At 39.1% G+C, this 14,370-nt stretch overlaps 1 protein-coding gene across 1 annotated transcript in view; it reads right to left on the minus strand.

Annotated features, from left to right (window-relative positions):
• The window catches only part of LOC307144403 (uncharacterized protein), a 49,455-nt gene that overhangs the window by 15,319 nt on the left and 19,766 nt on the right, over window positions 1–14,370 (minus strand). Inside the window, exons 7-8 of the mRNA XM_079846754.1 lie at window positions 14,244–14,330; window positions 10,824–10,900 (exon numbers count right to left, since the gene is read on the minus strand). Coding sequence (XP_079702880.1) covers window positions 10,824–10,900; window positions 14,244–14,330 — 164 coding nt within the window. The remainder of the gene's footprint in view (window positions 1–10,823; window positions 10,901–14,243; window positions 14,331–14,370) is intronic.

Genomic DNA, 14,370 nt, shown 5'->3' on the forward strand with positions numbered 1-14,370 from the left:
AAATCGGTGTTGCCTACACCGTGTTATCCTCTTTTTAAAATTTGCACCCTGTTGACTTCAATGGGGCAAGTACTAAACCTGCTTTTAGCCTCTTAACATCCTTGATGTGTCATTACAAGTGCACAGAAAATGTGACTGATTCCTTCAGAGTGAACACGGGTGAGTCTGACTGCAGTAGATGTGAAAGAAATGTATAAAAATGATGTTATTTAAGCCAGCGCAAATACCTTTGTTTACATCCTGTTTTTCGGTTGAAGTCCAAAGTAGTCGATTGCAGAGTTCACACGCATAGGTTTAATACCTATGATCACGCGCGTGAACTCGGCAATCGACTACTTTGGACTTCAACCGAAAAACAGGATGTAAACAAAGGTATTTGCGCTGGCTTAAATAACATCATTTTTATACATTTCTTTCACATCTACTGCAGTCAGACTCACCCGTGTTCACTCTGAAGGAATCAGTCACATTTTCTGTGCACTTGTAATGACACATCAAGGATGTTAAGAGGCTAAAAGCAGGTTTAGTACTTGCCCCATTGAAGTCAACAGGGTGCATATTTTAAAAATAGAATAACTCGGTGTAGGCAACACCGATTTCTGTAGTTGTTCTCTGTATTGACAGCACTCCAAATGTACAAAAAAATGAGCTCAATGTTAAAATTGACCGGAGTTCTCCTTTAATATAGCTAGTGTTATTATGCCAAAATACTGATTTATTTAGTTTTAAATTAAACCATTGTAATCCTGAAAGTATTCCCCCTTTTTTCAAAATGTAACTATAATCTGATTACTACGTTTTTTGACGTAACTGTAACGGATTACAGTTACTGTATTTTTGTATCCTGATTACATAACGCCGTTACATGTATTCCGTTACTCCCCAACCCTGGTCCGCACATCCACAGCTCACATTGTGACTCATCTCTAATCATCATTTGTACAAGTTCAATTCGTCCATTTCTTTCACCGAGACCAGGTCGCTTTGATCTTTTTAGCCTTTTTCAGTTGCCGCGCTGCATAAGCAATATTTCCATTTTTCCTCGTTAGATGTTCATTCACAAACACTCCCGTGCCTTTTAACTTGAGCCCCTGTTGCAAACAAGCCGATCTTGTCCTTTCTGTTGACAAAGCGGATTATGATTGCCGGTGGAGTAGGACTATTTTTTTTATTCCGAGGGAGTGTATGACAGGCCGAGATCTGATTACTGTGAATGGGAATATCCTTACTACCGAAGAATTGGATAACTTGGAATTCCAGGGTCTCCGTCTCAGCTGTTGTATCATCAGCATTGTTTCCCGCAGCGACATTGGAATAGGCACGGTGTCGTGTTTTCAATCCAGAGATAATCAGATCATCCATACGGTAATATTGCTCTACATCATCCAGTCTCTTTTCCAATTCTTTGATCTGATCGTCTTTCTTCTTTAGTTTAACTTCATAGCCGCTCACCTGAGCTTGTAGTAGATTCACCTGTTTCATGAGCCGCTTGTTGCATTGCGATTTTGCCGACCTCTAGTTGGATTGAGGCCAGAGTTTTTTTAATATCTTCCATATTGACGATAATCGTAAGCTTTCTCGTTGTTGTAATACTGAACAGGCACTTCGATCACTTTTGCTTGGTTTCTCTGGAGGATCAAATCCCCAGCGGAGAAAATGCTGCAGTCAGCTCGAACATGAGCTGAACATGAACATGAACACACACTCGCCTTCCGTGCGCCATCTTGAAAGAGTAACTTTCAAGTAACTTCAAGTAAAAGAAGAAACAATTACTTTGACTTTACAAAGTTCGGAAACTGGTACGTTACACAAACATAGCCCCATAAGTTGTATTAACTCACCTTTGACGAAGTGAATACTCATAGGCGTCGATTTCGGTGGGGACGCGCACCCACCAGATTTCGTCACAAGTCATTTTGTACCCACCACTTTTAACTTAACGTCCATAATAATTGGACTTTGGGTTAGATTTTTTTTTTTACAGTTTTCAGTGGTTATGAGAGAGAAATTTGGTGATCGTTGTTTAGGTAGGCTACATTAAACCATAAAGCTTTTTCAGGACTTATAAAGCCCATGAGAACCGTGAGGAGTCAACCCACAGCCACTCCGCTGCCCTGCTGAAAATGTGAAGCAGAAACGCCAGATAACGTCAGATTAATGTCAGATAACCTCCATAATAATTTGACATTTGGTTCGATTTTTTGACCGTTATGAGGAGCAATATGAGAGAGAAATTTGGTAATCATTGTAACATTAAACCACGTCATGTCATATTGTCAACATGCAGGCCTACTTATGAAGCAGAAGAGTGGGTCATATGTCTAATGCTTTTTGAAAACTTAAGGCTTTCTTCTTAATAAAACGAGTCGGACATCATCACATTTTTGTATACATTTTTATTTATTTACATTAGTAAGCTACAGGACATAGTCTTTCAAAACATGACCTGTGCGAAAGAGAAAAAAATAAATAAAGCGTCATTGTACCCAGCACATTTCAAACCAAACTGACGCCCACGTGATCCCTGCACACACGGGCATTTCCCGACTCGGCCCCTCCCGACCGCAGGCGTAGGTTTGCAAGCCATTTTTTCCGGCGTTTTTCGGTCAATTTCTTGCATTTTTCCCCCTTATTAACAACAACGTTTGGTACACGATAAAAACTCCTCGTGGTTTCTCGGTTTGATCGATTTGAGCAACCATAAACGACGCAAAACATAGGCATTTTGAGTTTGTTATAGTGCTTCCTAAATGTAGCACATCACTTCCTGCCCTCCATCTGCATTTCGCGCCATGGCAACGCAGTGACGTGACGTCATATGCAAACAAGCTATAGGGTAAAAACTTTAACCTTTAGATATCACCATGAAAATGACTGAGTTGATTACTTACATCAAGACAAACAATGTCTTTTTTGTGATAAATACCACAACAGATCTAAACATTGGGTATAGCCAGGTGCCACAGACCCAGTCCCAAACCCCATCTCTTAAACATTAATAAAGGCTGGTTTAAAGTACTTCTTCCTGACTCTATGTATTAATGCTCATGGGTTGCCTAAATGGGTTCCATTCAGACCTTAACATTTAGTATTTTACTGTTATGTGGCAACAAGATTCAACAAGACATGTTCTCCTGGCTATACCCAATGTTTAGATCTGTTGTGGTATTTATGCAAATTAGCACATATACGTAATTAGATCATGCACCGTTTGCCCATGTTAACAAACCATTAAAAAAACTTGTAATACATTTTTTTGTTTGTCTTGATGTAAGTAATCAACTCAGTAATTTTCATGGTGATATCTAAAGGTTAAAAGGGAAGTCGACCGGAAGTTGAAGCCGGCCGCGTGCCACCATCTTGTAGCAGACCATCACCTGCTGTTAGCATTCCATTGACTCCCATTCATTTTGGCGTCACTTTGACAGCGAATAACTTTACATCTGAGGCGTTTGAAGACTCCATTTGTCCATTATTTATTTCTAAAGAAACACGACAATGTATAAAATGCTCCATTACCTTGTAGCTTACGTTATGGCCCCGTAGAAGCCGTTTTTGTAAAAGTAGGCTAACGATTGCGTTATAACCACGCGACTCTCTGTCTCACAGTAGAGAGATTACCGTATGGACAGGAGGAGAAGCTCGCGGGCAATCGGGGGGACGTGGAGGCAAAATTACAAAATAATTAATCAGAATACCTAGCAAAAGTTGCTCCTAGCTCATGGACAGCTCCTACTCACACTCTCCGTCTCTGCGAGTTTCTGAAGGGAATGATTCAGATTTCTCTTGGCACAGCTACTAGAAGACAGACGGGTTGCTCACGTCACATCTACGTCGTCAAGCTCTGTTTGAGTCTGTGCGTCAGGAACGGAAGTCCTAAAAAAATCGCTAAAAATGGGCTTCACTTGTCTCAATTGAGTTCCAATGAGATGGCTCTGTCCACTTTTTATACTGTCTATGTGGAGGAGCCTTCTCACCAATGCTGTCTTGCTTTTTTCCCTCATTTGAGGAACCTGAGGTTCTTTGACTCAAATAGGGTTCAACATGCAGGCCTGAGCTGGCAGCTGGACTATTGATAGGACCTTGATCAAAAAATGGGATTAACTGTCTTCGTTTTGTCCACAACATCTTTTTGCCATCTATGGTTCATTTTATAAACTACAGTTCACATTACTGACAGTTATGGGGAAGCTCGGATGCAGGCAGATGGGGCCTCATCAACAAGGCACTTAAGTACTATTTCATCTTGCTTCTATGTCACTTAAGACTGAACCTTGAGTAATCAAAGACACTGCTACAAAAGTCTGAACTGAACTGTTTGATTTTTCCCATGCAACTGTGTAACTATATGTACATTGTAAGTTACTGACTGTATGTTGATTTGTGGTGTAATACACGTGGCTCATTGAAATGAGAAAGTCTCTGGTCCCTTAATTATGTAACATCAAAAACATTATTTTAAAATCAGGTGTTACCTAATATATGGCGCCCGAACAGGGACCAAAGAAAGAAAAAGCAAAACTTGATTGAATCTTGAGGAGAGACACAAATTCTGCTTTCAATGAGTCATGCCACATATGTGTTTTTATTGTGACCATATTTTGAGGTGTCATTGCATTGCTATCAACTTGGGTCTTTAAAGCTAAGGTTACTTTTAGTGGTTTGTTGGTTGCAAAATGGCCTTCATTCAAAGAGAGGCAGAGGGTGATGTTCCTTTAAGCCCAGACTATTCTTCAGAAAATTTCACTAGGCATCGTGAGCCTGTCCGAGACCTTATTCATTCTCTCAGTAATTTATATCTGGAAAATGAACAAGAAAATGTAGAACAAGAAGGTGATTTAGATGATTCTCTGTTACCTCCTCCTCCTGAAAATGAAGAAGATGAAAGTCTGTTAACTATGATAATGGCCTCAAGAATGCATAAAGTTGAAAGTAGAGTGGAGGGTTTAGAAGGTTCCTCTGATGTTCATTTTAAAGATATGCAACGCCAGTTGAATGAGCAAAGTAATTGGATGACTGCTATTGAAGGTCAGTTGCAACACATATTAGGCCTGCATAAGGACCATCACACAGATATGCAGCGTTTAGAAAACTCACTATCTGCCAAATTTGAGGCTGGATGCGGCCAAGTAAAAGTCGCTTTAGAAACTAAAGTCCAGGAGTTGGGACAAGTGACTATGGATTGCCTGAAACGGAGAGATGGCCAGCTGAGATCTCTAATTCAGTCTTCTGGGGGAGCCACTTCTACTCCAGGTTTTAACCACACGGTAGCAACCCATAGTTCTTTTCGGCCTGTACATTGCCAGACCCCCATCAAACTAGAGTTTCCAAAGTTCGGAAGTTTAGACGGAGAAGATCCCATTACGTATCTGGAGCGATGCGATGAGTATCTGGCTATACAGCCTCTGAATGATGTTGAAATTTTATCCATGCTTCCTTCTGTATTAACGTATACAGCTAAAGACTGGTGGCTGGCAGAGAAGAAGAAAGTAAGAACATGGTCACAATTTAAGTCTGCTTTCCTTCAATCCTTTTTATCTGAAGATCATGAAGTTGAGGTGGAGAGAAGAATAAGAGAAAGGAAACAAAGAGTTGATGAAAGCATCAGGACGTTTGCGTACCAGTACAGAGCATTATGTTTGAGGTTGAAGCCAGCTATGACGGAACGTGAGATTCTCCAAGCAGCACTCCGGAACTGCAATCCAAGGATAGCCAGTATTTTGAGAGGTACTGCAACTACTGTGGATGAGCTGGTACGTGTAGGAACGCTCATAGAAAGAGATATGGGTGAGGAGAGAGCCTTCTGGAGGCAAAGACATCAAGAAAACACCTCTAAGCCTGCTGAAACCAATAAATTCCCAAGAGGACGACAATCTAATCCACATATTGCCGTCTTTTCAGAGAACGACGGAAAGCCGATAACAACCTTAACATTGCCCATAACTATCAAAGGCCACCAATATCAAGCAATACTGGATACTGGAAGCACTTATTCATTAGTGCAAAAGTCAAGTCATGTTGGCAACAATTGACATCAAAACATGAAGTCATGCAATCAAGTAGAGGACAGTCGTTTTCCCTTATTAATGGTTATGTACAGTCAGCCTTAGGAAAGATATCTTGGCAAAGTACAATCCATGGTCATAACTATCCTCTAAGAGCCTATGTGATGAGAGACTGTGACTTGACTTTTTCAGTTGTATTGGGGCTTGAGTTTCTGATGACCTCAGGAATCCCCCTTGATTTTAAAAACTCTACGTATACACTGCCTGAAGAATGCGATACAATCTACACTTTAAACACTTCTTCACCCTCGCCGACAGTTAGTCTGCACCTTGCATTATCTTTAGTGCCAACGACTTCCCCTACGCTTGCCACCATAAAGGAGTTAGTAGATCGAGCTGATGCTTCTAAAGGGCAAAGACGTCAACTAGAAGGTCTAATGCTTGATTGGCCAACAGTATGCACGGATAATTTGGGACAGACTACTTTAATTCGTCACCGGATCCATACCCTCGATGAGGTACCTGTGCGTAAGAAAGCTTACCCTGTTTCCGTCTCCAAGCAAAAGTTCATAGACGAAGAAGTAGTAAATATGCTTAACAAAGGCATTATAAGGCCTTCTGTATCCCCTTGGGCAGCACCAGTAGTCTTAGTGCCAAAGAAGGATGGTAGTACCCGTTTCTGTGTTGACTACCGAGCATTAAATTCCAAGACTCCTCTTGATGGATTTCCAATGCCACAGATTCAAGATATCCTGGAGTCCTTGTATGGAGCGACTGTATTCAGCACATTGGACCTTAAGTCTGGTTACTGGCAGGTAGGAATGGATGAAGACAGTATACAAAAAACTGCTTTTGTCACCAAAAACAACCAGTTTGAATTTGTTCGTCTTCCTTTAGGCCTCAAAAACGCTGCTGCAACCTTTCAAAGAATAATGAACAACGTTCTGAGAGAGTATTTAGGGAAGTTCTGTTTTGTTTATCTTGATGACATTGTGATATATTCCAAAAACATTCAAGACCACTTCCAACATCTCAAACAACTCTTTGCCAAACTGGAAGCTTCAGGATTAACACTCAACCTCAAGAAGTGTTCCATGCTGCATAAAACCATCACATATCTAGGACATGTCGTTTCTGAAGAAGGGGTCCGTACTGAAGCTGCTAAAGTCAAAGCAGTCCGTGATTTTCCGGTACCCAAGAATGTCAAGGAGGTACAAAGGTTTGTGGGTCTTGCAAGTTGGTACCATCGTTTCATATCTCACTTTTCTGAGCGAGCAGCACCTTTACATGCACTAAAGGCTAAAGACACTGCTTGGGATTGGACCATTGAGTGCCAGAATGCTTTTAATGATCTTACAGTTTTTACCAATTGCTTACACACGTTTTCAAAACTAAGTCTCCTTTTTTCAAAACTCTACACACAATTCTCAAAACTGCACACACAAAATGCAAAATGCCTCACATCTCCTTCAAAATGCAACACTGCATTCAAAATGCCATAAACACATGTCAGAATGAAGCATTTGCATCAAATGGCAAACACTTCTTTCATAATAATACAGTTTTGTATATACCATGCAAACACTGCTGTTCTAAATCTAAAGCTCTTTGGTCTTTCATAGGCTTATATCTACATTTCAATACAATGTTCTACAGTGAAAGTAATCTGATGTAACAAGTACACTGTAAACACCAATGCAATGTAGAAACAGAAAATATTTATTAGGTCTAACATTATTGCTGTTTACAGTAGCATACAACAAAACCATAAACATATGTACTGTAAACCAAAAGTATATTCTTTAGAATACAGTAAATACAGTTTTTCTCAGTCGCTTTGGTGCATTTCTCACATCACTATTTACATTTGCACAACAGTTAATGCAGTTCTCAAAACAATTAGTACAAACTGCAAAACCTAGCGTCACTTGCTCAAAATGGATAGCGCATTCCTCAAAAGCAAGTATTCATGCCAATGAAAGTGTCAGTGTCATCAAGATGAAACGTCCTGACACATTGTTTATGAACAAGGTCTTCAAATGGCTTTGTCATGTTTTCATTATGACAGTTTACTCTGTAAATGTTTTCCAATGCAAAAAAAGTCAGATCTTGGTGACACTACCTGAAAATGCTCAAGACAGCACTATATACTATTTGCACAGCCATTTGAAAAATACAGTAAAGTTACTCATTACTGTATTTAGTGAGGTAACTGAGTACAAGACACTGAATATGTATGTTTCACATTTTGACTGCATATGATCTTTGCAATTCTAATTTGTTCACAGCATTGTGCAAAAGAAAAAATACACCCTTATTTACAACAAACATAAACTCGGGGGGTCCCAGGGGGTCCCAGGAATCCATTGTTCAAAACAGATCATCTGACCTTTGACCTATTTAGGCCTATACTACAGTAAAGCAGTGATTGGTTATCAGTTAAGCAATTAGTGTTTGCACATGTGAGGAGTGTGTCTGTGTGACCTGGTGAATAAGTGTAGCATTTTGATTGGTTGTGTTTGGAAAAGGAAAGCAAGTCACTTCCTGATAGATCTTTGTGTTTTAGGTAGAGAATTGTGTGTAGTGTTTTGAAAAAAGTGTTTTATGCAATTGAAAACTGAGTCAAAGGCTGAGAAATAGCTTATGGTTTTGAAGATTTGGCATGTAGTTTTGCACTTTGAGTGAGAGGTTTCAAAAATCGTGTGACATGAAAAGATTTTGTGTGTAAGCAGTTGGAAAAAACTGTAAAAATGCCCTCCAACAAGCACCAGTTTTAATGCCACCTAACTTCACTAAGGACTTTAAAGTACAAACTGATGCTAGTGATATAGGATTAGGAGCTGTGCTGCCCCAAGACATTGATGGTTTAGAGCATGTCATCGCCTATGATTAAATACCCAAGTCAGGGCTGAATGGTCTGTGAGTACTTCGAAGTTCCTTCCCTCCAAGTACTGCCTCCACTTTTCTACAGCCCACACCACGGCCAAACACTCTTTTTCTGCTGTAGAATACGATTTTTCCGCTCCCTGTACGAGTCTTGAAGCATAGGCGATGACATGATAGGACCTTGATCAAAAAATGGGATTAACTGTCTTCGTTTTGTCCACAACATCTTTTTGCCATCTATGGTTCATTTTATAAACTACAGTTCACATTACTGACAGTTATGGGGAAGCTCGGATGCAGGCAGATGGGGCCTCATCAACAAGGCACTTAAGTACTATTTCATCTTGCTTTTATGTCACTTAAGACTGAACCTTGAGTAATCAAAGACACTGCTACAAAAGTCTGAACTGAACTGTTTGATTTTTCCCATGCAACTGTGTAACTATATGTACATTGTAAGTTACTGACTGTATGTTGATTTGTGGTGTAATACACGTGGCTCATTGAAATGAGAAAGTCTCTGGTCCCTTAATTATGTAGCATCAAAAACATTATTTTAAAATCAGGTGTTACAGACTGATGTGTGTATGATCTGTGTGTATGACTGATGTGTGTATGATCTGTGTGTATGACTGATGTGTGTATGATCTGTGTGTATGACTGATGTGTGTATGATCTGTGTGTATGACTGATGTGTGTATGATCTGTGTGTATGACTGATGTGTGTATGATCTGTGTGTATGACTGATGTGTGTATGATCTGTGTTACAGACTGATGTGTGTATGATCTGTGTGTATGACTGATGTGTGTATGATCTGTGTGTATGACTGATGTGTGTATGATCTGTGTGTATGACTGATGTGTGTATGATCTGTGTGTATGACTGATGTGTGTATGATCTGTGTGTATGACTGATGTGTGTATGATCTGTGTTACAGACTGATGTGTGTATGATCTGTGTTACAGACTGATGTGTGTATGATCTGTGTTACAGACTGATGTGTGTATGATCTGTGTTACAGACTGATGTGTGTATGATCTGTGTTACAGACTGATGTGTGTATGATCTGTGTTACAGACTGATGTGTGTATGATCTGTGTTACAGACTGATGTGTGTATGATCTGTGTTACAGACTGATGTGTGTATGATCTGTGTGTATGACTGATGTGTGTATGATCTGTGTGTATGACTGATGTGTGTATGATCTGTGTGTATGACTGATGTGTGTATGATCTGTGTGTATGACTGATGTGTGTATGATCTGAACGCTTTGTTTGATTTTGAGATCAGGTGATAAAGTTTTGAGGCAATGGTTTGATTCTGCCAGAAGAGTCAGGAGTTTTGTGAATGTAGTTTGAAGAACTGGATTTGTGTTTAAGGTTTTGAGAAATGTGTTTTAGCACTTCAGAAAAGCAACAGATTTTATCTTTATTAGCGGCTGATTAAATAATCATTAATAAATGGTTGAGTTATTCATGGGTCATAAATTAACTATGCATTAGTTAAGCACATTACATATAGTGAACACATATTGTAAAGTTTTACTAACTTGTTTTTTCTTTTCTTTTTTTAGAAAGGTCGAGTAGTAGTGATGTTATTTTAGTATTTTATTTCGTGACTATAATGGCTGGTTTGCGGGGACAATTTACACATACACATCATGGTATATAAGGTCATATTTGTAATATATACACATACACAACATGGTTTGTAAGGCCTTTTTTTTTCTTTTCTTTTTTTAAACTTCATATGGCCATTAATTAATGCTTGAAAAGAACATATATGGCCTCAGGTTTATGAAGACACTGAGATGTCCTCATAAAACCGAGGGTTTCCTCGTAATGCTGGTGAGTAACCTGACTTTTTGTCCTTGTGAACCACATTTGCCAGTTCACACACACACACACACACACTTTGAGTATTAATCACCTTTCTGACAGCAGGGTAAAGAGCGACAGGTCTGGTGTCCACAGGCGTTCTCTCCTGCGCTGATCTGAGCTCAGCTCCTGCAGCAGAAACACAGCACAACAGCTTTATCAACTCTCACACACACACACACACACACACTCAGCTCCTGCAGCAGAAACAGAAAATAGGAAATTAAATAGAGCTTCATCAACTCACACACACACACACACACACACACACACACACACACACACAGTAAAGTTATAATCGTTAACGAAAACAAACGAGAAAACGAAAACTAGGTGGGAAAAAACATTGTCGTTAACTGAAATAAAAATAAAAACGCGGCATTACAAAAAAAATGATAACTAACTAAACCTGTAATGTGTGTTTGGCAAAACTAACTAAAATAAAATAAAATTATAGAGTAGGGTAGACTGTGTACAGTTGAGACACCTTAAATAACTTGCGTTCTCAGCAAGCACAAGTTGTGATTTTTGCTGTGCACGTGCGTATTAGTGTCCGCTTTGATCGTGGGAAATGTGCACAGTGGACGCATCTCCGATCCGAAGATATCGGGTAAAGTGTTTTTTCTAAGGTATGACGTTCACTTCACCATGCACTCTCCACAATGAATAGCTTATTATCTCTATATGACTGCTAAAGTGGTATCACCACAAACGTTATTCTGTGCCCTAAAAACTGGCATATTTCATGGTATTGTGTCATGCAAGGTCATTGCAAAATCTAGAGAAGTGTGCGAGGTGGCCAGCGGAGACACACGTGTATCTACTGTACCCCCGATAGAGCTCTATTAGGAAACACACACTGTGTAGTTGTTCAGTGTTATGATAACAGGTCAAACGTCGTAATTAGCCAGCATAGGACGCAAATAAAAATAAAAATGTGATATTTGTATATATGAATGTGAAATATTGTTTCATATCTTGTTCCTGCTTTATACATTTTAACCAGTGCAAATTTAAATAAAATGAATGAATATAAATGGATGAATAAACAAAAATGTTGCCCAATTGTTATTTTCTTTATTTTTTATATTTACAATGAATGGTTAGTTACCTTTACATCATTAAAAACGGGTGTCTCAACTGTACCACATATGGGTACAGTTGAGATAAAAAGCAAATTATTTTTATGAGCAAATTGTGGAAAAAATAAACTTGTGGGTATTATTGATTGATAATATCTTAGTCTACAAGCTAATGAAATGTCATGTGGAAATTCACTTCATTTCAGTATCTATTTTTGTGTTAAAAATCAAAACGCAAAAAGTGTCTCAACTGTACAGTCTACCCTAAATGTCCTTAGGTTTCGTCTTTGTCAATGTCTAAAGCAATTGAGCATAGCTAGAGCAAATAACGTTATATCTTTCAGAGCTGACATTTCCGACCATATAATTTCCGACTGGCAGTGTTTCCCACACATAGACTTAATTCGTGGCGAACTTAGTTCATATTGTGTTTCGTTATTATTATTTTTTTAACGCTATTTAAAACACGCAGCGTATTCGTTCATCTGCATTTCCTTTCCTCTCCCTCAGTCTCTCTGTCACGGGTCTCTCTCACACAGCCTGCACACACACACACACACACACACCCTCCCGTCCGTGCACACCGCGTCCCCATGAAAACGAGTGTTCGTTGAAAGCAAGTTCGCGAAAGTTTGGTGTTTCGTGAACACCTTTACAGAATCACACATTAAAAACTGGTATAAAAAATATTTGAATACAATTTTGTCTGTATGTTAATGTCGACCCGAGAAGCGATTGCGCCTTTCACACACACACACACGTGTCATGATCATGTTCGTGTCGTTTGGCTAATAGTCAAAGGGCTTGTCCGGCACAGACACATGTAAATCATCACATTAACATGAGGCTGTTCCCTAAACTACAGTGTGTGTGTGTGTGTACAGTCAGTTCAGTTCACAGTGCACGAGAAGGATCAACTAAACACTATATTGAAAAGGAGTTGTGTAAATAAATATCATACCATGTTAGTGACGGTGTGTCAGTGTCTATGATGTCCAATCTCTCACAGAAACTATTTCACATTTTTCATATATTGTGTGTGTCTCTCTGTGAGTGTCTGTGTGTGTGTGTGTCTGTGTGTGTGTGTGTGTGTGTAAGTTAACTAGTAGCAAGTTTCAAGTAAAATGCAGTTGGGTTGTCGATGTCAAAACTCTATATAAGCTGTGATTCAAATATTAAATAATGTTATCTCATTTTTTTACTCTTTAGGAAATCGATAATATATTTTTTAATTACATTTAGATCTGCACCTAACATCAAAATGTCATTTATTATTATGTATTCGTGTCAAAATGACATATAAACTTCTTTCCATATTCTATTTTAGTTGTCGGTTCTATTTCTAGCACGCACGCGTTTTCCTGAGACGCGCGTGTCTGCCGTTAACATGGAGCACGCCACGCGTGTCCCGGACTTACACTGAATGTTTGCTGCTTCAATCCAGATGAGTATTGTATAGGGTAAATTTAGTATAGGCCTGTGAAAATTGTACAGCGGTGGGATTTGATCATGTAAGAGGTAAAGGAATTTCAATGGGGTGTGAATTTTGTATAGGGTCAGGGTATAGCCACCTCTCTCTTTCTCACCCGTGCACACTCATGCACACACCCATGGCACACACACTAAAAACATTTAAAAGCTGTATTTGAAACAGCTGATTCATTAATGCAAGGGTTTACTTACATTCTTTTGTTTACCATGTTGGACACAAGTTGATGTAAACTTAACATAGAAAAGCAAGCATGCTGTCAAGTATATTTGCCATAGAGCTGCAGCACATCTAATGCTCACTGAGTAGCCTAGCTCATTTTGAGATGGTTCCTCTAAATGTGTTGACCCTCTAGAGTTTATTTTCATTTTTCATGTTCTTTTCTCAGATCGAGCTCCCTGACTCTGACAGCAATGTCTTGTGTGGCTTGAAGACATGCTGTTCATGTACGTCTTCTTTAGTCTGTTGGCTATTTAGGTTTTTTCCTGGCACACGTCACTTACACATTTTGCACTTACTGCGGAGTCTTGTGTAGACTGTTTTCATATTTGTGCCCATATGTACATTTTATGTACTGGTGTTATTGTTGAATACATATTTCTAAAATTGTATGATGTTTTTGTTGAGTTATTATTACATTCTGACCTTTTTGAATCTTGCCCCTGACAAATAACCCAAATTACAAAAAAAGACTAAAACTAATAAAAACTAAACTAAAACTAAGCATTTTCAAAAAACAAAAACTAAACTAAACGAGCAAACCCACTTTAAAAACTAATTAAAACTAAACTGAATTTTAAAACAAAAAGTCAAAACGAAATAAAAATAAAAACTAATGAAAAATGCAAACCTATAATAACCTTGACACACACACACACACACACACACACACACACAGTACCTGAGGCCATGTCTGAGGCCAGGGTCTGCGAGGGCACACGTACAGGAGACCGGCTGAGGAACAGTTCTTCAGGGTCTAATGAGAGCTCTGCAGGAAACACACACAGCCCTTCATGCACTGAAGCGTT

Source organism: Squalius cephalus, assembly GCF_949319135.1.
Source record: "Squalius cephalus genome assembly, chromosome: 17".
Taxonomy (NCBI): domain Eukaryota; kingdom Metazoa; phylum Chordata; class Actinopteri; order Cypriniformes; family Leuciscidae; genus Squalius; species Squalius cephalus.